Source organism: Harpia harpyja, chromosome 12 (assembly GCF_026419915.1).
Source record: "Harpia harpyja isolate bHarHar1 chromosome 12, bHarHar1 primary haplotype, whole genome shotgun sequence".
Lineage (NCBI taxonomy): Eukaryota > Metazoa > Chordata > Aves > Accipitriformes > Accipitridae > Harpia > Harpia harpyja.
In genome coordinates this window covers 14,971,249-14,989,962 of record NC_068951.1, presented here as the reverse complement: position 1 = coordinate 14,989,962, position 18,714 = coordinate 14,971,249, and the positions used below count along the sequence as shown (strand labels likewise).

At 52.1% G+C, this 18,714-nt stretch overlaps 2 protein-coding genes across 27 annotated transcripts in view; both read left to right on the top strand.

Annotated features, from left to right (window-relative positions):
• Positions 1–3,711, top strand: part of KIF1A (kinesin family member 1A) — a 42,194-nt gene extending 38,483 nt beyond the window's left edge. For all 26 annotated transcript variants that reach the window (XM_052803154.1, XM_052803127.1, XM_052803153.1 and 23 more), the window contains 2 exons: positions 14–132; positions 729–3,711. In XM_052803154.1, the coding sequence (XP_052659114.1) occupies positions 14–132; positions 729–771 (162 nt within the window). In that variant the 3' untranslated portion in view covers positions 772–3,711. The remainder of the gene's footprint in view (positions 1–13; positions 133–728) is intronic.
• A 551-nt stretch (positions 3,712–4,262) lies between these two features.
• ILKAP (ILK associated serine/threonine phosphatase) lies at positions 4,263–17,027 on the top strand. Its single transcript, XM_052803161.1, has 12 exons — positions 4,263–4,393; positions 5,137–5,202; positions 5,597–5,653; positions 6,734–6,856; positions 7,758–7,884; positions 8,861–8,967; positions 9,434–9,527; positions 11,422–11,509; positions 12,844–12,965; positions 14,753–14,872; positions 16,259–16,340; positions 16,557–17,027. Exons 1-12 carry the CDS (start codon positions 4,348–4,350, stop codon positions 16,695–16,697), a joined length of 1,173 nt encoding a protein of 390 aa, XP_052659121.1. The 5' UTR covers positions 4,263–4,347; the 3' UTR covers positions 16,698–17,027.
• Positions 17,028–18,714: the final 1,687 nt, after the last annotated feature.

The following is an 18,714-nucleotide window of genomic DNA, read 5'->3' as shown; positions in this document are numbered from 1 at the left end:
TCTCCCCTGGCAGACCCCGAACACGTTTGCGGTGTGCACGGAGCACCGGGGCATCCTGCTGCAGGCAAGCAGCGACAAGGACATGCACGACTGGCTCTACGCCTTCAACCCCCTCCTGGCTGGGTCCATAAGGTACTGGGGGAAGCTGGGGGAAGGGGGGTGCAGGGAAGCCCTTGGTGGGGGGTCTGCAGGCAGCCAAGCGTGCTCCCTGCCCTGTTCCCAGCTCTCCCTGCTGCAGCCCCCCCAGCCAGGTGTGGGGAGCTCCTCCTGCACAGAGTTGTGCCTGGACAGGCTCTCAGCTGGCAAAACTTGGACCATATTAACCTTGATTTCAGCTTCTCCCCACTTAAATGCTTCAGTCTAGGGCCATATCCTGGCTAGTACAGAGGCGTTGTTGTGCTGAGTTCAAAGCAACATCCATGCCTGGCAGCAGGGACACTGGCCCTTGCCTGTTCTTGAGAGCATCTCATGTCATTCTTGAGAGCATCTCATGTCGTTCTTGAGAGCATCTCACAAAGTTCTTGAGACCATCTCAAGTGGCAAGACTAGCGGAATAGAAGTAAATGCACAGAAATTTGTGTGCTCTGGCTGAAGACACGTTAATTCTGTGTCCCTCCAGCTCTGGCTGGATTCAAGCACCAGCCTGGAGCCAGGACACCAAACCCAGGGGACCACACCTCTCCTTGTCCACATCTCTGACCCCTTTTGTCCCTTGTTTTCCAAATCAGATCCAAGCTGTCCAGAAGGAGAACAGCCCAGATGAGAATCTAACCTGAAAAACACCCTCCACCTCATCCATCTGCCAACAGGATAAGATAGCTGATTCTGTCTCAAGACTCCCCATGTTAACGTCTGATCTCTCACACCATCTGCTGCCCCAGCTGTCTGCTCCATGGAAGGATCTGTCTTGATTCACATCTTCACGGGGGAAACTCACTTCCTTTCGTAGCTGCAAAAGTCTGGACCCGCCTGGGCAGGATTTCTCGTGCACATGCCATCTTCTGCCCGTCCCCCCATGGGTGACCTTCATGTCACACCATCTGTAACGCTCCAGAAAGGTCCCTGTTAGAGGGGAGGGAGCGAGGAGGGCGGTTTCGGCTAAAAGCTGGTCTTTGATCTACAGAGGTGGGAGTGCGGTAGAGCTTGGAGGTGGAAGAGCAGGAGGAATTGCCTCCACGTGAAGGGAAAGTGGTAGTTTAGGTATGGGGATTTCCTAGTTTATTGATGTTTCTGCAAGAGATGGCAGGGTAAGATCAGGTGTTGGTAGTTTAGGATGATATTTATAAAGTATTTATTTCTATTTACGTCACAAAAATCCCATAAGTTGGGTCCTGGCCCCCGGACAACACCACCCCCAGGCAGGGGAGAGCCTTGGCGGCGGGCCAGGGTCCCGGAGATGCCTTCCCCGGGACATCCCCGGCATGTGCCCGGCAGCTGAGCTCTCGCCCTTGCTCCCCACCCTTCCCCAACCCTCTGCTTTCCCCCCCCTGCAGCTTAAACTACTCCCCTGAGCGGTGGCTGGACAGCCCACCATGTCTTCCCAAAGGAGGCAATTCCTACCTGCCCCATCTACCTCTGGAAGGGGGGGAGCCTGCCGTCTCAGCTGGCCGGGGCACCCACATCCATGCGGATGGGCCACCTTCCTTCGGAGCTTGGTCCTGCTGGAGGGAAGAGGAGGGCTCTGGGGACGGCTCTGCCTGTCACCTCATGCAGGGCTGTCCTTCCCGACCAAAAGCACACAGGCCACCTCCACTGTCCTGGCCTGGGGCTTTGTCCAAAGGGGATTCCCCCCCTCTTAGGGCAGGACGCCAAGGGTCCCATCCCTGCGGGGAGTGTGGAGGTTCAAGTGGCTGCTTCCAAAGCCAGATGGGAAAGTCCCCAGGAGCTGGGGTAGGAACCACCATCCTAATCCACAGGATCCTTGTCGCCCTTTCCAAAAAGGGCTGTCACATCCTTTCTCCTTTCTCCTCCTAGCAGGACAACAGACTTGAAGGAGGTCGAAGGAGCATGGGAGAGGCTGGCGCGGGGGTGTCAGGGTGGGGATGGGGCTTATTTTTACTATTGTAGCTGGCGTTTTCTCGCTCCTCTTCCCCTCCTGCAGAAGTGAGCGCCCACCTCCTTCCCATCCTGCTTCCGTCGGCACGTTAATCCAGGGGGCTTCCCATGGCAGAGGTGGCTTTGCCGAAAATCCTTCTCCTCCAGCCATCACCGCTTCCCACCTCCCCCAGCAGCAGCTCTCCCTCTCCTCCTTCTCCCATGTCTCACCCATGGCAGGATGCTTTCGTTCGGGGCTTCCCGAGTGGCCAGCGGCATCTGGCACAACTCTGAGCAGGAAGGCGAGCATCTTCCTCCATGCACCTCCTGGGCAGCCCCCGCCCCCGGCTTCGCTGTCACGCCTTTGCAACTGACCTTCCCTCGCTCGGCACTGCTGCGCCTTGGCTCTGCCGCACCTCCCTGTGCTGTTTGTGGACTGGGGGTGGGGGGTGTGTGGGGGTGCTTGTGTGTATCGGATGTGGTGCCGTCTTCTTGTTATGCTCGTGTCGTGGGAGGCACGGACAGGCAGGTGGGCAGAGGCTTGCAGGGACCCCCTTGTTGCATGTTGGGCACCGTTCAGCTTGGGTTTCAGGTGATGGAAAGGGTTTGGGGATCCTTCCTGAGTCGCTGCTGGTTCTGCCCAGCCTCACCACAGCTCCTTGGGCGTCTCACCCCATCGCTCTGGCCCAAAGCCACAGCAGGGCTGCCCCTCGCAGCGCTGCTCCCCGGGCAGGCGGCAGCTTGCCTGCCCAGGACAAGCTCCCTATCAAACTGGGTTATTTTCCCCACTGTGATCCATTTTAGAGACCTGGAGGGCGACTCGTGCCCTTTACGGAGGGAGAGGTGCCCGCCCAGGGGCGTGGAGGGGCAGAGCTGGGGCGAAGCAGGGGCCCAGACTGCCACATCCTGGCTCCTCTGCCCTGGGCAAGGAGTGGTTGGGACCATCCCAAATTTCAACGTAAGGGGCTTGGGGTGGAAACACTGGGTGTCCCAGGGGAGAGGGGAGGCTCTTCCAGGGTGGAGGCAGCTTCCGGCAGAGACAGGACCCGTGTCTGCCAGGGACCAGACACGGGTTCGCTGGCCACAGCTGGGCGGTGCTGCCTGTGCTGCAGTCGTGGGGTGGCCATGGGCCGGGCGTCCTCCAGCCAGAGCCGAAATGTGCCTGAGGCCAGCAAACCTGCAGAGCAGACAGCTCGGCTGGGGGCCGCCGCACTGGGGGCCGAAGGAGACATGGCTGCTCACTGGATGCCCGCAGCATCCCTGCGGGACATCCCCAGCTCGCAGGCCACCGTTGCTGTCTTACTGGCTCCGCTCTCGCCAGCACCACACGTGTCCCCGGTCAGGCCCCTGTTCCCCCCCTCCCCGTCCCCTCTACCACCACAGCCCTCCAGGATGAAGAATGCAAACCTGAGGTTTAGGCACGACTGTGAGCCCCATCAGAAGGGAAATTTCACAGGGGACCGGTGGTGTGGAGGGCAGGCGAGCGCTGGCAGGCAGGCCCAGGGCCTGCAGAGGAGGGAGGCTGTGCCCTTCATGCCCTCCGGTTCCTGCCGGCCATGGCAGCACCCCCCGGGCTCTCCCTGCCCTGTGCCCGGGGGGTTGGCGCCTCCGGTCCCGGCCGCCTGCGCGCACGTGAGGCTTGTTCGGTTCTGAAATAAATGTGGTATTTAACGCAAACACCCCCGCGCCACTGAGCTCTCCTTCCTGGGGCGGGTGCCTCCAGGCCGGCAGCAGCGACAGCGGGGAGGCCCCCAGTGGCCCGGGGCTGCGGGCGAGGGGGCTGTGCCGCTGTGGGGCCTGCTGGGTGAGGTCGCACGGGGTGCGGGCACAGGGCACCGGGCACCGGCACGGAGCCCCTCCTGGCGCCGCCAGGGGGCGCAGCGCGCCCTTCCCGCCCTGACGGGCACGCGGCGGGCGCCCTCCCGCCCCCGCCAGCGATTGGTAGGCAGAGCAGGGGGATTGGTCAGCCTGGCGGAGCAAGGCGTGAGGCAACGGCACTGATTGGCAGGGCGGCCCCGCCTTCCGATTGGCGGAGAAGGCGCGGCGCTGCCGCCCGGCGGGGGTGTTTGACGGGGCGCCCCGCCTCCCGCTGGGGGGATTGACAGGCGTCTCGCGGGGGCGGGCCCAACGGCGGCCTTCCGCTCCCGCCCCGCCGCCCCGCCTCTGGGCCGCGCGCCTACTTCCGGCCCGTCCGCGGCCGCTGATTGGCCTCGCGGGGAGATTGGCAGCCTGGGGGGCGGGGAGGCGGGCCCGGAGCGGCGCCTGGGCAGGAGGAAGCGGCCTCGGCGGCGGCGCTGCCGGCGTGGCGGCGGGATGGATCTGTTCGGGGACCTCCCGGAGCCCGGCTCCTCGGCGGCGGGTGAGGGGCCCGCCACCTCTGGGGCGGGCGCCTAACCGCCGTCCTGCTGTACCCGGCCCCGGGGCGGGGCCTCGCCCAGGCAGGGCCTGACAGGCCGCGGGGCCCCGCCGGGCCTGCTTCAGCGCCGCCGGGGCAGCGAGCTCCTCCGGGGGCAGGCGCCGGCCCCGTTCTCCCACCGCTACAGGGAGAGCACCGGGGCGGCGGTAGCAGCAGAGGGCTTGAGGGGCGGGTGGGGGAGGGGGCGGCTGCGGGAGGGGATGGCTCAAAAACCCTTGGAGAAATTACAGGTTTTGGGGTTTTTTTGTGGTTTTCTTTTTTGCCTGGGACTCGTTCAGATGCAGAGCGTTAGCCGATAGGTTTAGGTCGTGCTGGAGGCTTTCCCCTCTGTGCTGCTGCGGGTCGGGGGTCTGTGGAGAGCTGTAACAGTTACTTGAAATAATTTGGTGCTTTCTGGGCCCCTCCCATCCTGTAACATCTTGGTCAGACTGCTGAGGAATGTTAACACCAGTTGAGTGAATTGCTAGCAAAAAAAAAAATATATCTGTTTTCAAGATAGAAGTTCACGTCATCCCCAGGCGGGTGGTTGTTTTGCTCGTGTAGGACCTGCCTAAAGTAGAGATGGAAGAAAGATAGCCAAGGCTCTCCTCGGTTACCCTACTTGTGCTCACGTGGGGGGCAGTCCCTCCAGAAACCAACCCCTGAATGCCCGCAGCGGGTCCTGACTCTGCCCTGGTGTCTTACAGGGAAGGAAGCCCAGAAAGGGCCTCTGCTTTTTGACGATCTCCCACCAGCCAGCAGTGCTGACTCAGGTATGAGTGCTCCCTTCCTGCCGTTAGTTCGGCTTCCCGTGTTTCGTCCATCAGCATCTCTTGGGGTGAAACTCATGTAAACCCTTTTTGTTAGACAGGATAAAGACAGTCGAGTTGTCAGCACCTGTGTGCAGAGCAGTTGCTTTCCTCTTCTTGTGTTTTTTTTGGATAACCAGAATGTTATAGATGTTCCACATATGTTCCATATAAGTATACCCTGAAAGAAATGTAAGGCCTGAGTTTGCCCCCACCGTCCAGTAACAGAAGTGGAAATTTGGCTTGCTTTGGTAAACTGGCATTTTATAATTTCTGCACCTCAGGAGGGGTGTACACAGAGCATTATTCCCTGAAAGGAACAAAGGTATTTAGTTCTTGCCTTTTTCTTGTGCTCCAGGAAAAGGAGGTTCTTTACTTTTTGATGATCTTCCGCCAGCCAGCAGCGGTGACACAGGTAAGGAGCTGTGTCAGCTCACCAAGCCTCTGCTGACCTGCCCTTCTCAGGAAAACCCACTGATGTAGCCTGTTTTGTTGGCCCCATGGCAAGTTAAGCTGGTGTCCGGGTTGGCTGATACTGGTCATGGCGATCTGTTTGTGCCCTGATTGTTTAAGTTGGGATTCTGACTCTTTAAAAGTAAACTTAGATCTGTTCCCAGCAGTACATCCCTCTGATGTCTTTTGGGGACCCCTGTTGTCTGTGCCTGAAAGCTCCCTGCTTTGGGAGTGAAAGTACATGTACACTTGCTAAGAGTGAAGGCAGTGCTGGCCCGGTGCTGCCACTGCCCTGGCTTCTGTTGCTTTTCGGCTGTGGGCACAGACTGCCTTCTTGTTCCTAGCTGTAAATGTCTTCAAAACCAGACTGCTGGTCTGGCAAGGCTTTCTGCAGGCAGCCAGGTGTTTGCTAGCACCTGGGAGGAGGTGAGATAATTCGCTATACCATATGAGAATAAATCTCCAGAAGGAAAAGGCTAGGGTTCTGACATCATGGGAATCGTATTTTGTTTGCTAGCTTTAATTTGTAACCTGTCTTCTGAAACCCTTAGAAAATTCAGAGTAACAAAATGCACTTCTTTGCATTGTTGTGGGCACAATTTATGGACACAAATGAAAACAATAAAAAAAAATCAGAAGTCCTCCAACCTGAAATGTTAACTTCCTGAGCAGTTAACTGCAAAAAAGGCTGGTAGCTAAGAAACAAACTGTAGGTTGGTGGGGAGAATCAACAACCTGCCAGCCAAACACAACGGTACTGTGCCTGAGGTAGGGTCATACAACATAAAGTGATCAAATCGGCACTTGCTGGGTTAGACAGCGATGTGTACCGTGGGTTGTACGTGCTGAGTGAAGTTGTGTGTGTGCATTTGTGGTCAGTTAGTATGTCTTGTTCAGTAATACCTCTGGTCGCTTAATACTGTGTGAGTGTGTGAGCCTGCGCTCCTGAGAGTGCTTCAGTATAAAAGGACTAGCTGCTGAATTTATACAAGTAAAACAGAGCTGGAAGACTTCAGCCACCTGCGTTTTTGCTTTCTTTCAGCCTCCAGTGCTACTGAGCAGGTCTCATCAGCAGGGAGCCATGGGAAAGGGGAGAAGAGAAAGTCCTTGGAGGAGGAAGAGAAGAATGGCAGGGAAGAACTTGTGGAAAAGAAAGTTTGTAAAGGTTTTCAGACAGTTTGAAAACAAATGTACTTGATTTGTACTTTTGATGTTGGGCTGAGTAAGTCCAGACCAAAGCTGAGCTTTGGTTCTTCAGTCCACTTGCATTTTCAGCCTATCGTAGGGAACAAACTGCTGTGGCGGTCTGTGGAAGCCCCTTGAGCTCCCTGGCACTCTCTGCCTCCCTCACCTGGGCCTTCTTACTGGCCCTGCTGAAGTGGCAGAAGCTGAGCAGCAAGCACCTTGGTGTTTGTAGGTTAAGTTCCTATGCTGCCAAGGAGGGGATTGGTTGTGAAAGCTCTGGAAGACTAGAGCTACACCAGTTTCTTTTGCCACATCCACAAATCTCTCCACTGGGTGGCTGCTAAGAAAGCCAGAGAGAGGGACTTGCTGTTACCTATAGGGCATTAGACTTCAGTGCAGGTGCCTGCCTGTTATATTGCAGCTTTGGGAATAAGATGTGTTCAGGGGTATAAAGGAAGGGACATGTTCTGGGAACAGCAGACCCTGATTTCCTGTCCTTAGCACCCTCTTAAACCTGTGCTTTGTTTAATCTGCAGGTTCAGTGCCATACACTTACCCTGCCCCCCTACCCCTTTTTGGTAAGAGCCCTGTCCAATGCCAGCAGTCCCACTTGGCTACAGCTGCCTGCCAAAATGGGGGCAAGCGTTTTTTATAGCTGCTGACCTTGGGGGCACTTAAAACCCCATGTTACAAAATAAATATATCCTGTTCAGCAGAAAGTGCCAGATGTTTTGTTGCAGGATGAGGGCAGTACTTTGCTGCAGTGCTAGGATAGGGTTCTGAAAGCTGGAAAGTGGTCACTGGTTTACTGGTTTTCAGCCTGAGCTGAAGAGATGGAGGAGTTTGATTTGCATGCGTGTATCTGCTTTGTTCCCCTTTAGGGTCAGCGGGCATTCTTGGATTGAAGGGTTATGTGGCAGAGAGGAAAGGTGAAAGAGAAGACATGCAGGATGCACATGTCATCTTAAACGATATCACTGAGGAATGCCAGCCTCTGCCCTTCCAAATGTAAGTGGGCCCCAACTGCCAGAATAAAGCTGTGGATGGCAGCCATCACAGGGGTGAAGGAGCTCCAGCTTGCTTCAGCTAAGCGCATGATATGATCCTTTTTGCTTTGAGCAGCTGAAGCTCTTGATTACACATGCGTCATGGTATGCGGTTTGGGCTTGTTATTGGGAGACCTGGGCTGAATCATTAGCTGTGTTCCTGGGCAAATCACGGGACTATTATATACAAATACCTGTGAGGGCCTGGTAACTCTGGATATTGAGCCTCTGTTACCCAAATGTAAGTGTGGGTTTAGAGATCCTCAGTTTAATTATAAGTAATCGGGCCTTGCTTTGGGGATTTTACAGTGTGTAAAACCCTAACTGTGGCAATGGAGAGCGCTCAAAGAAGAGAAGACAGATGTCAGAACTCTCTCATTTGAAAAGTTTAAATCTCTTAGCAAATTAACACATATAAGTGTGTGTAAGGGGGAGTGTGTGTATTTAAAGGAATGCTCTTAAGCATCATCCTGATACTGGATTTAGCTTCTGAACTAATATTGTCCCGAGAGCTTTGTGTGCTGAGGGATCTGAGTTTCTTGTTTGCAGCATGGTTTCAACAAGTTTAGGCATGGAAAGAACTGTAGGACTACACAGACACTCTGTGTAGTGCTGGCGAGTTTGCAGTGCCCTTGGGGTGAAATGTTTAGCTGCTTTTATGCCAAGTTGTGGTCTATAAATTCTCTTTTGCCCTTCATTTTCTTGAGGGGTGGAAAATTACAAGAAAGTTCTCACCTCAGTGCTTCCACACGTAAACCACATAAATGCTTGAATGTGTGAGCTTAGAGGTGTGCTACCTTTGTTTGTGCCTTGGAGTGCAGTATTTATTCAGCCTGGCTGACACAGGGCAGGGTGTTACGGAGACAAATGTACTCAATCCTACCCTCTGGCTAATGGCCTTTCTTAGCCCCTTTCTGCTGCTCTTTGTTCCCTCACAGCACACGTGTCTCGTACTTCGCTGTTTTTGATGGCCATGGGGGAGTCCGAGCCTCAAAATTTGCAGCACAGAATCTGCACCAAAACCTGATTAAGAAATTTCCTAAAGGTGAGAGGAGTGGAATAAGGGCTGTAGGACAACCATCACCTTTTCTGCCTTGACATTATGGCAGTGGATAGGGAAACTTATTTGTTTTGGCGTAGTTCTACAGTTCCCATCCCTTTTTCCCAGTGGGCCAGTGAGACTGCATTGTCTCCCGGGAAAGTTTTGGCACAAGGGTACAAGTAGCCAGTTGTAAACTGCTAAACAAGTGTGAGATGTGCTGTTGCCAGTTTTGGCAGTGCCACTTCAAGCGTTAAAATATGCCTGTGGGGGTGAATGGTATGTCATAAATTCTCCACACATGTTACTGGGCAGATTTTTGGTAGTGTGAGCCCAGGATGCGCCCTAGCTGGTCTGCACAGGGTCTGAGAGATGCACTGCCTGATTGAATGTTGGATGAGCGAAGGGAGGGACTGGGATAGGTCAGATACATTTTGGCTGGAGCTTAGTTGCTGTTTTCCCTGTCTGACAGGTGAGGTAGTCAGCGTGGAGAAAACTGTGAAGAGATGCCTTTTGGATACCTTCAAACACACAGATGAAGAGTTTCTAAAGCAGGCATCCAGCCAGTAAGTGTAAATGCTTCACATGTGTTTGTATTTCTTAGCTTGCATCTCACAGGCCTTAGTTCTGAGCAGGGCAGAGGAAACCTTGAGTTGTGTGTATGCGTTGGCAAAACCCCATTCACAGCTTAGCTGTGCCAGGCTGTAACTGCCAGCTGAGTGCCTGCTAGAGCTAGATCACGGCACGTTCTGGTTTTACTCTGTGGTAAGTGGTCTGTAGGACCCCTTAGACTAAAATACATGTTTGTAGTAAAGGAAGGAACCAAAACATGAACACGAATGCACCTCTGTCCTTACCATGGCATCTTGTTTGCCTTCTTTTTAAAGACTTAGCATGTTGCTTAAGTGACTTATCCCATACTGCCTGAGATCAGATCTCTGTGTTTGACGGCATCAGAGTGTGGCAGGAGGGCATCTGTAGAGCAGTACTTTGCAGGCTGCTGTGTGCAGCTTGCTTTAGAGCTGCATTCCTGTTGTGAGTATGTGCTTGCCAGGCTGGAGCACATCTCTGAGGTTGTTTTTAATGCCCTGTGTTGAAAGACTTAACTCTCCCAATGTAAGTTTAAATCTTGCTTTCTTCACCTCTTGAAAACAGAGATGTTGATAATGAATGTCCCTCATCTTAAGCTTGTTTCTAGCAGATTATTTTAAAATGAAGCTGAAAAGCACAGCAGCTACTTTCTGTGGGATAATTGCCGGCCTGCCTTCCGGCTGGGTTTTGAGTGCAAGCACCCTTACCTTCTCTCAGTCTCTGCTGAACTGGCACACCAACTGTGTGGACTAGGGAAGATGTAGATTGCATTTAAAATACAGTCACTTTGTTACCAGTCCTTTACACATTTTTTGGGGTGGGGTTTTTTTTTTCTGATTTCATAGTGACACCTCTAACACAGGCTGTTGGTGCATCTGATTCTGAGATTGCCTGCTAACTTTCAATTTTAAGTAAATTACAAAGTGGCTCAGTCTCTTAATCCTAATCAGATCAACAAGTTTGACCAAGAAAAAGGAAAAAGCTTCTTTGAGTCTGTCACAACAGTGTTGTTCCCAAACCAGTCTCTGTTTCATCAGAAACGTGACTTACAACAAAGGCGCTATAAAGGATCACTAGCGATAGCTGTATTGATGATGAAATGAATGATCTTCATTCAGCCGCACCTTTGAAGTTAGGAAGAACTGGATGAAGTATGTCTAGAAATGAGTTTCTCAAAGCTAGTTTCAGTGAAGTGTGTCACTGTAGCCGGGCTTCATTGTGGGGAGGGCTAGTCTGGCAGCTGTAATCTAAGAAACGCTTCTTGTTTTACCTAGAGCTGTAGAGATACAAGCTTAACTACAGCAAGTGAAATATCAGGAGAATGACTGAATGAGTGGTGTTGTTGCTGAGGTGGGGTGGTGAGGACTGAGGCAGGTGGGCAGGGGTACTGTGAAAAAAGGAAGGGAAATGAAAGCAAAAAGGAAGGCAACTCTGCGGCAATCCTGGCTGTGCCTTCCTTTTGCTGCAAAGAAGGAGCCTCCTGAGGATGAGTTTGGGGTGCTTATTTGCTCATGATGCTATAGCTTCTGGGCAGTCATTGGGGCTGAGCCTGTTCCAGCCACAGATGAGCTTTCCTGGGAGCTGAATGTGAAGAAGGGCTGATATGAGGAGCATGGCTGGCAGTATTTGAACCAGTTGGGCATTGGCCATGCGTTTAGAAGGCAGTACTCTGTGCAGCTCCTCTGTCCTTGACCAGCTTGCTATTTACCACTGTTTCTCTAGCTGCTTGCAGGCAGCTGCTGGGGGCTTGTGCTAGCTGACTGCTGCGTGTTGGCACACGACACTTCCTTGAGTCCCCAGGAGCACGCTGTGACTAACTTCTTAAACATTGTTTTCCCCACTTAGTAATCTCATTTTTGTTCCCTTCAGGAAGCCAGCATGGAAAGATGGCTCCACAGCTACTTGTGTCCTAGCTGTCGACAATATTCTCTACATAGCCAACCTTGGGGACAGCCGGGTAAGCAGAATGGAGGAGCCCACTGCTGGCGTCTCGGTTCCTCCGAGAGCTTTATTAGCCCTGAAGGGCGAGGTGTTTGTGTGGGATGTCCCAGTTGCCCTGAGCTCCCCAACTGTTCCTAGAAAGCATCTTGTTCTGGGTAGGTGCAGGGTACTTCTGTGTTGTCTCCCATAGTGTAAAACAACAGTGTGTGGTAGCACTCTCTTGGTGACGCTAAATATCTCACAGTAGAATAGACTATTTCAGTTGGAAGGGACCTACAACGATCATTTAGTCCAACTGATGAGCCGTCCACTTCAGGGCTGACCAAAAATTAAAGCATATTAGTAAGGGCATTGTCCAAATGCCTCTTAAACACTGACAGGCTTGGGGCATTGACCACCTCTCCAGGAAGTCTGTTCCAGTGTTTGACCACCCTTTGGGTAACAAAATGTTTCCAAATGTCCAGTCAGAACCTCCCCTGGTGCAGCTTTGAACCATTTCTGGGTGTCCTGTCCCTGGATCCCCGGGAGAAGAGCTCAGCACCTCCCTCCCCACTTCGCCTCCTCAGGAAGCTGCAGAGAGCAATGAGGTCCCCCCTCAGCCTCCTTTTCTCCAAACCAGACAAACCCAGTGTCCTTAGCCACTCCTCGTAGGACATTCCTTCCAGCCCTGCCACCAGCTTGGTTGCCCTCCTCTGGACATGAATGTCCAGTACCTTCACATCCTTCTTAAATGGAGGGGCCCAGAACTGCACACAGTACTCGAGGTGAGGCCACACCAACACCAAATACAGCGGGACAATCCCTTCTCTTGACTGGCTGGTCATGCTGTGTTTGATGCACCCCAGGATGGGGTTTGCCCCCTTGGCTGCCAGGGCACACATTCCTGGCTCCTGTTGAGCATACTGCCGACCAGCACCCCCAGATCCCTTTCTGCAGGGCTGCTCTACACCCACTCCTCTCCCAATTTGTACTTGGGCCTGGCGTTACTCTGTCCCAGGTGCAGAATCCAGCACTTGGACTTGTTAAATTTCATGGCATTGAAGATTGCCTGATGCTGCAATCTATCTAGATCCCTCTGCAAGGCCTCTTGTCCCTTCAGAGAGTCAACAGCACCTCCCAGTTTGGTACTGTGAGCAAAATTGCTAATGGTGCATTCAACTCCTGCATCCAGATCACTGATAAAAATATTGAACAGCACTGGCCCTAAGACTGAGCCCTGAGGAGCACCACTGGTCACCAGTCACCAGCCCGACGTAGCCCCATTCACTACAACTTGTAGCTTGCTCTCAAGAAGTTCTTCTTGCTGCAGTTTTGTTGTTGTTTAGTCACAAGGGACTTTTGTCAGCACAGGCGATTCTGTGTCGTTACAATGAAGAGAGTCAGAAACACGCGGCCTTAAGCCTCAGTAAGGAGCACAACCCCACCCAATATGAGGAGCGTATGCGGATACAGAAAGCTGGGGGAAATGTCAGGTAAGTGCCTAAAGGGTGTGAGTGAGCAATTCTAAACCCTGGCCCAACTTTGGGCCCAAGCACTAAGTTTCTGGTGTTTCTTGAGCCCAGTGCATATGCTAGTGAGAGCCCAGAGAGAATCTGTTGCTGTCTGTGGGAGGCACAGTGGTGCCTGAGATGTCTAAGGATTCAGTGGCTTGAGTTGGTTGATGGGGGCTGGCTTCCCAGGGGCTTACAATGGCAGTGGGGTGCTGTGCTGCAAAGGCAGGAAGAACCCATGTGAAAGCCTGGCAGTGTGGTGCAAGCATGGACATGCTTAAGCTTGACCTACAGAGCTGGACTTGGTTGTTTAAGAAATTATGACTTCCTGCACACTGTAGAGTGTTCTGTGAACAGAACTCACTTCCGTGCTTGCGACATCACCTCTCCTTCCTTGTCCTGTGAGAGGTGGGATGGTTTGAGAGGGCATGAGAAGCCCTTGATGTCAGTTGGTGTTGCTGCCCTGGGGGTTAGCTGATGCACTGAGGTGGTCTGCAGTAGGAGGGAGGTTTCTGGAGCCAGAGTGGGATTATCTTAATGCATATCCTGTGCATGTAGGTGTGCATGGCTGTTTGGGCAGCTGTGTCTGCTTCCCTGGCTAGGTTCTCTCCCTTCTCTGAAGGCTGTTTCTTGATTTAATGGCATCCTCACAAGAGAGGACTCGGTGCAGGTGAAGTACCTTGGTGCCCGCGGAGGCAGAATGCCCCCCCTGGGGTGGGGAGGGGTGGGCTCAATTCTGTCATGCTGCCATGTCTGGAGTGCCTTGTTCCCCTTATCTCTGGAGAGCACATGCTGCTTCTTATGCTTAGCACTGATCTATCTTTGCACGCAGGAAAGAGATGGGCCAGTGTCTGTTAGCTCTTTTCAGAACTGGGGAAACATCTCCCTGGCTGCCTGGGAGCCTCTCCCACTGCTTGTAATTCAATATTTTGGACCCAAGAGATAAGTTGCAGAGTGCATGAGCATCAGATCCCTTCTCTGTGACGTGCCTCACTTCTTGCTTTTATCTCAAGCGGGGCTGGTTGGACTAAGAGATGAATGAGCTTCTGGCTTTCCAGAGTGCACAGAAGAGCCTTTTGGGGGAGAAGATGCTGAATTGTTGGAAAGGTGGAGTGTAGGAAGGTGCTTCTGTTGGGGCAGCACTCAGTTAATTGGAAAAGTTTAGCAAACAAAACTGCTTCCTAAGGAGGACTGTAACTCGGGTTTCACAGAACTGGTTGCTGCGATTGGTGGTTAGTAAAGACCAAGTGATCAGGAGAAAGTGCCATGGTTTTCGCTCCTTGGAACTGCCCCCAGCTGAGCCAGTCTATAGGGGTTGGTGTCCTGATAGGCAGAGGACAGGAGGGGCTGCTGGCTCAGACCCTGGTCTTGCCTGCTGCACTCTGTGCTTCTGTTGAAATGCAGTTGGCTAGATACCTTGCCAAAAAATAATCTGTGAATTCAAACCTCTGCCTCTGGGAGTTCAGCTCAGCACATAACTCTTACTTCCCTGGCTTGCTAGGCTAAGCAGGACTTGAGTTCGGGCAGGGAGACAGAAAGCAGTCTTGAATTCTCCTGACTTCATTTCTTCCCCCCCCCTCCACTTGTTTCCCAAAGCTTCACACAAACATGCAGAAAGGGAAAGAGACTTTGAAGGGAAGATTTGAACTTGCTGGGAAAGTGGGTCAGGATTTGTACGAGGCAGCTGAATGCACCATGAAGTCCATCAGCCAGTGCAGTGAGATGTGCGTGTGTGGGGAGGGCTCTCAGTGTTTTCTTTCCTTGTGCAGGGACGGAAGAGTCCTAGGAGTGCTGGAGGTTTCCCGCTCCATTGGGGATGGCCAGTACAAACGGTGTGGTGTTATCTCTGTGCCAGATATCAAACGCTGCCAACTCACACACAACGACAGGTAAAGCGTGCCCGTGCACAAGGGGGTTGCCTGCATCCTAGCTCTGCTCAGCAGAAGTAGCACAAGCTGCACAACACCGTATGCTCTGCTCTTAGGGCCAAGGCACTTCAGACTGATCACGCAGAATTAGAGGATGCTCTTACTGCTGATGTCTCTCTGCTCCTGTTCTTACCACTATAGTGGGATAATGCTGCTGCCTCACTCTGTCAAGATACTGTAAAGGCTCCTGTTGGAGAAACCGGCCTCACAGCAGTGATAACATACATGAGCCTTAGACTTCCTTCATGCTCTGAATGAAGCAGTTTGTTAAGGCTTGAATTCTTGGATCCCTATCCTGTCCAAGAGTTGTTTCTAGCAGTCATGGTACCCACAAATACCATTGCATTTGGCTCTTGGTATTTGGAGATTTGAGATACTTTACTAACATATGATTGGCAATGACAAATTGCTGTGAGCTTTCAGGTCAGTATGGCCCTGCAGGCTCTCCGAGGTGAGAATGTAACCCAGTACTGCTGCTTTTTCTGGGATTAGAGTTGCATATCAAATGATCCACTCAAATATTTCTAAAGATATTCTGAGTATCAGGCTCTGAAACGACGTCTTCAGAGACGTGCTGCTCTGGCAGGCTGGCCACTTCTGTGCGATAATTGTAGTTTTCCTTGTCTGGTGACTCTGGTTAGGGCTCCTGGTTAATACAATCCCCTGTGCAGGCATGGAGTGCACAGCAGGCTGCCCCCCGCCATCCTCTGGTGGTGAGCTAGGAGGCAGTTCTCCTGGCCTTGGGCTTTGTGTCCCCTGAACATTCTGCAGCCTGCAGCAATACCTTGTGGCAGAGTTTTCCGATCACAGTTACGCCTCTATTGCTGGGTTAAGCTGCTTGCTTTTCTTTTTAATATTTCTATTTAAATTTTTGCATACCTCAGGAGCGTGGAAATGTAAAGGATTTAAAGGGATGCACATAAGGTATTAAGCTGGCTGTGTTTCTCTATTTCCTTGCATTAGCTACTTCACAGGGAAAATATGTGAATGAAAAGGACTCAAAGGAAAGAAGCAGTTCTTAGAGAAATAATGGAGCTTTCCAGCAGGGTGTGGTATATGGTCTTGCCTAATGGTGCAGTGTCAGTAGGACTGTCAGGATGTCCTGATATAGGTCTTGCATTGTTTGCCTGACTCTTTGGCCTGTACTTTGAATTGCCTCAGCTCTGTGAATGGTAGGTTCTGGAGCACCAGAGGACTTCTGGTGCTTCCGAGGGATTTCCAGATGAGCTTTATGGCATCTTCCCTTTCAATTGGAGCGTGGGTACTCATAAAATAGCTTGGAGGGATTTTGCTGAGGCTGGGGAGCCAAAGATTCAGCCTTGGAACCTGTCTCTGCTTGATTTCCAGGTTCATTCTGATAGCATGTGATGGCCTCTTTAAAGTCTTTACACCAGAAGAAGCTGTGAACTTCATTGTGTCCTGCCTGGAGGTGAGGAGAAGGCAGCGTGGGGGCTGGGTTTGTCAGGGCAGGGGACACGAAATGGAATGCCTCCAGCTTGCAGAAATGTACTTCTGCCAGGGTATCCTCCCTTTTACATGAGGTTGTCCTTATTTGTTTTGCTTCCCCATGCTTGGAAATTACTATGTGCTTGCATCTACATGCTTTGCTGGGAGCAATCAGCATTGTCTTTCCTCATCCCAACAGGATAAGAACATCCAGACGAGAGAAGGGAAGCTAGAAGCAGATGCTAGATATGAAGCTGCCTGTAACAGACTGGCCAACAAGGCAGTACAGCGAGGGTCAGCGGACAATGTTACGGTCATGGTGGTCCGGATAGAGCACTGAGAGATGAAGTGCGGCAGCAGGATCCCCAGCTTGCAGCGGATGTAAGGGAAGGAAGAAGTCAGTGTGCGTGCATGTGTGGCCGGGGGAGGGAGGGTCCTGCTGGATGCTCTTCAGTGTAAATAAAGGTGGTTTGTTTTTTTTTTTCTAATAGTTTTAGCTCACTTGGCTAGCAGTGTTTTCTAAGTGGCTGCCACAGTGGATCAGCCTATGCGGAAATCTCTTGTCCTGTCAACCCCCCGTGAATGTCTTGGCAAACCAAATAAATCCATTTTGCAGAGGTGCTAGCAAGAGCAGGCATCTGTGGGCATGAACTCTGCCAGCTGTTCCAAATGGTGCAGTTCTGCTGCTCGTTTCTTTGAGCTTTGTGTGAGGCCCTTGGAGAGTCCTGAGCTCTTAAGACTCAGTGGGAGCTCCCAGTCGGGCTGTAGCGTACGGACTGTGCAGTACCCCAGGCCACCAGCTTGTGATGCAGTGTGGGCTGTTCTCTTAGTGCTGGGAAGGAAATCTTTTGGTTCTGAAGCTGGGTTGTGAGGTTGCATGAAGCTGAGTGATACAAACTCTGCTTGCAGAGCAGCAGTGTACCTTCCCTCTGCTTGCAGAAAACATTGAGGTTTTATCCCAGTTGTTAATATGGCAAAAGTAGCTCCTGATGTTTATTGGGAAAGTGTGTTCACCAAATGGACCTGCCAGGCAGCTGAGATAAGGGCAGGCTCTGTGTTTGTCTGTGTGCTATCTGAGGAGCAGGCATCTCGGGTTTTAGGTACTTGTTGCTATTAAGTGTCCTGTATCTCATCCCATCCCCATTTCTCTACCAGCTGTTGCTGCAGAGAGTTGGTGTGATGTTTTCCAGAAAAAATTTGGCTTAAGACCAAATGAGAGTGTGAAAGCTAAACAGATTGGGCTACCAAAGCACTTGAATTCCAGATTACTCAACTTTCCTGTCCTGTGGGTGAGACAGTGCAGTGAGGGAGATGAGCCAGTGGGTCCGTGCAGTGGTTTCTTGTGCAACCTCCTCACTCTGCATGAGAAATGGTGCAGTCCCAGAAAGAGGTTGGGTAGGTTGGTGGCAGTGGTGCCTGCCGTTTTGTGCATAGTCCTGTGCAGGGTTGTGAGGCTTCCCCAGCTCTTCTCTGTTCCCTGTGTTTTCTGGAGCTTTGGGAGATGGTCTTGGATCCTGGGCTATCCGTTTTCTTGAGCACGCAAAACCATCCTGTTGTTTGGGACAGGTGACTTGACTTCTTTCATCTATTTGTGCTACCATTAAAGTTCACAGGCCGAGTTACGGCCTAGCTCGCACTAGCTTTCCGCATCTTCTGCAGAGCACTGAGGAAGGAATCAGGCCTCTGGCACATATTTTGGGTAGCGCGTGCGCCTCCACCGGCTTGTTCTGCTCCCAGCCATTCCTGTGTACTCTGATGTAAGGTCACACTGCAGGGTGAGCTGAGAGGGAATTGCCCGTATTAGTAACACGCTCTGCTGCTTCTGCTCTTGAAAACCGCATCTGGAGAGCCAAGACAGAGTAGTATGGAGTTTGTTCAGTCTGTGGCAAAAGAAACCCTGATGGCAGATCTCAGAAGGGCAACTCGCCCTCCCTTTTCCTATTCCTGCTTTTCACAGCTCTTGCACTGGGGAGAGCCGTGTGCTGCGCTGCAAGAGCTGAGCCAAGCACCCCTCTCTCTGGTGCTCCCTCCAGGAGGCCCCTCTTAATTCCAGTGCAAGAGCTGGTGAGAGCAGTATCAGCTTGTCCTTCTCTGACTGTCTTCTCTCCCCCTCCCTCCTCTTAAAACTCTTCCTTCCTTCCCTTTGGAAAGAGTACTGAAAGCATAACTCCAGCTAGGAACATAATGCACAGTGTTATGGTACAGTTAATAACTGTTTCCATAAAATGGATCATATTGTCCATTTTTCAGGGCAAAGGGTAAAAGGAATCACTGTGGAGCAGGTTTCACCATCCTTGTGAGTAGCCAGACAGTTAGAAAGGCAGGTTCAACCCCAGCTTTTATGGAAGTCAAAAAAC

Excerpts from the sequence above, each read along its gene's own strand:
- ILKAP (XM_052803161.1), top strand. The coding sequence starts at position 4,348 with ATGGATCTGTTCGGGGACCTCCCGGAGCCCGGCTCCTCGGCGGCGG. Across the intron at positions 4,394-5,136 it reads GCCCGGCTCCTCGGCGGCGG|GGAAGGAAGCCCAGAAAGGG; the intron begins GTGAGGGGCCCG and ends GGTGTCTTACAG. Across the intron at positions 6,857-7,757 it reads GGAAAAGAAAGTTTGTAAAG|GGTCAGCGGGCATTCTTGGA; the intron begins GTTTTCAGACAG and ends GTTCCCCTTTAG.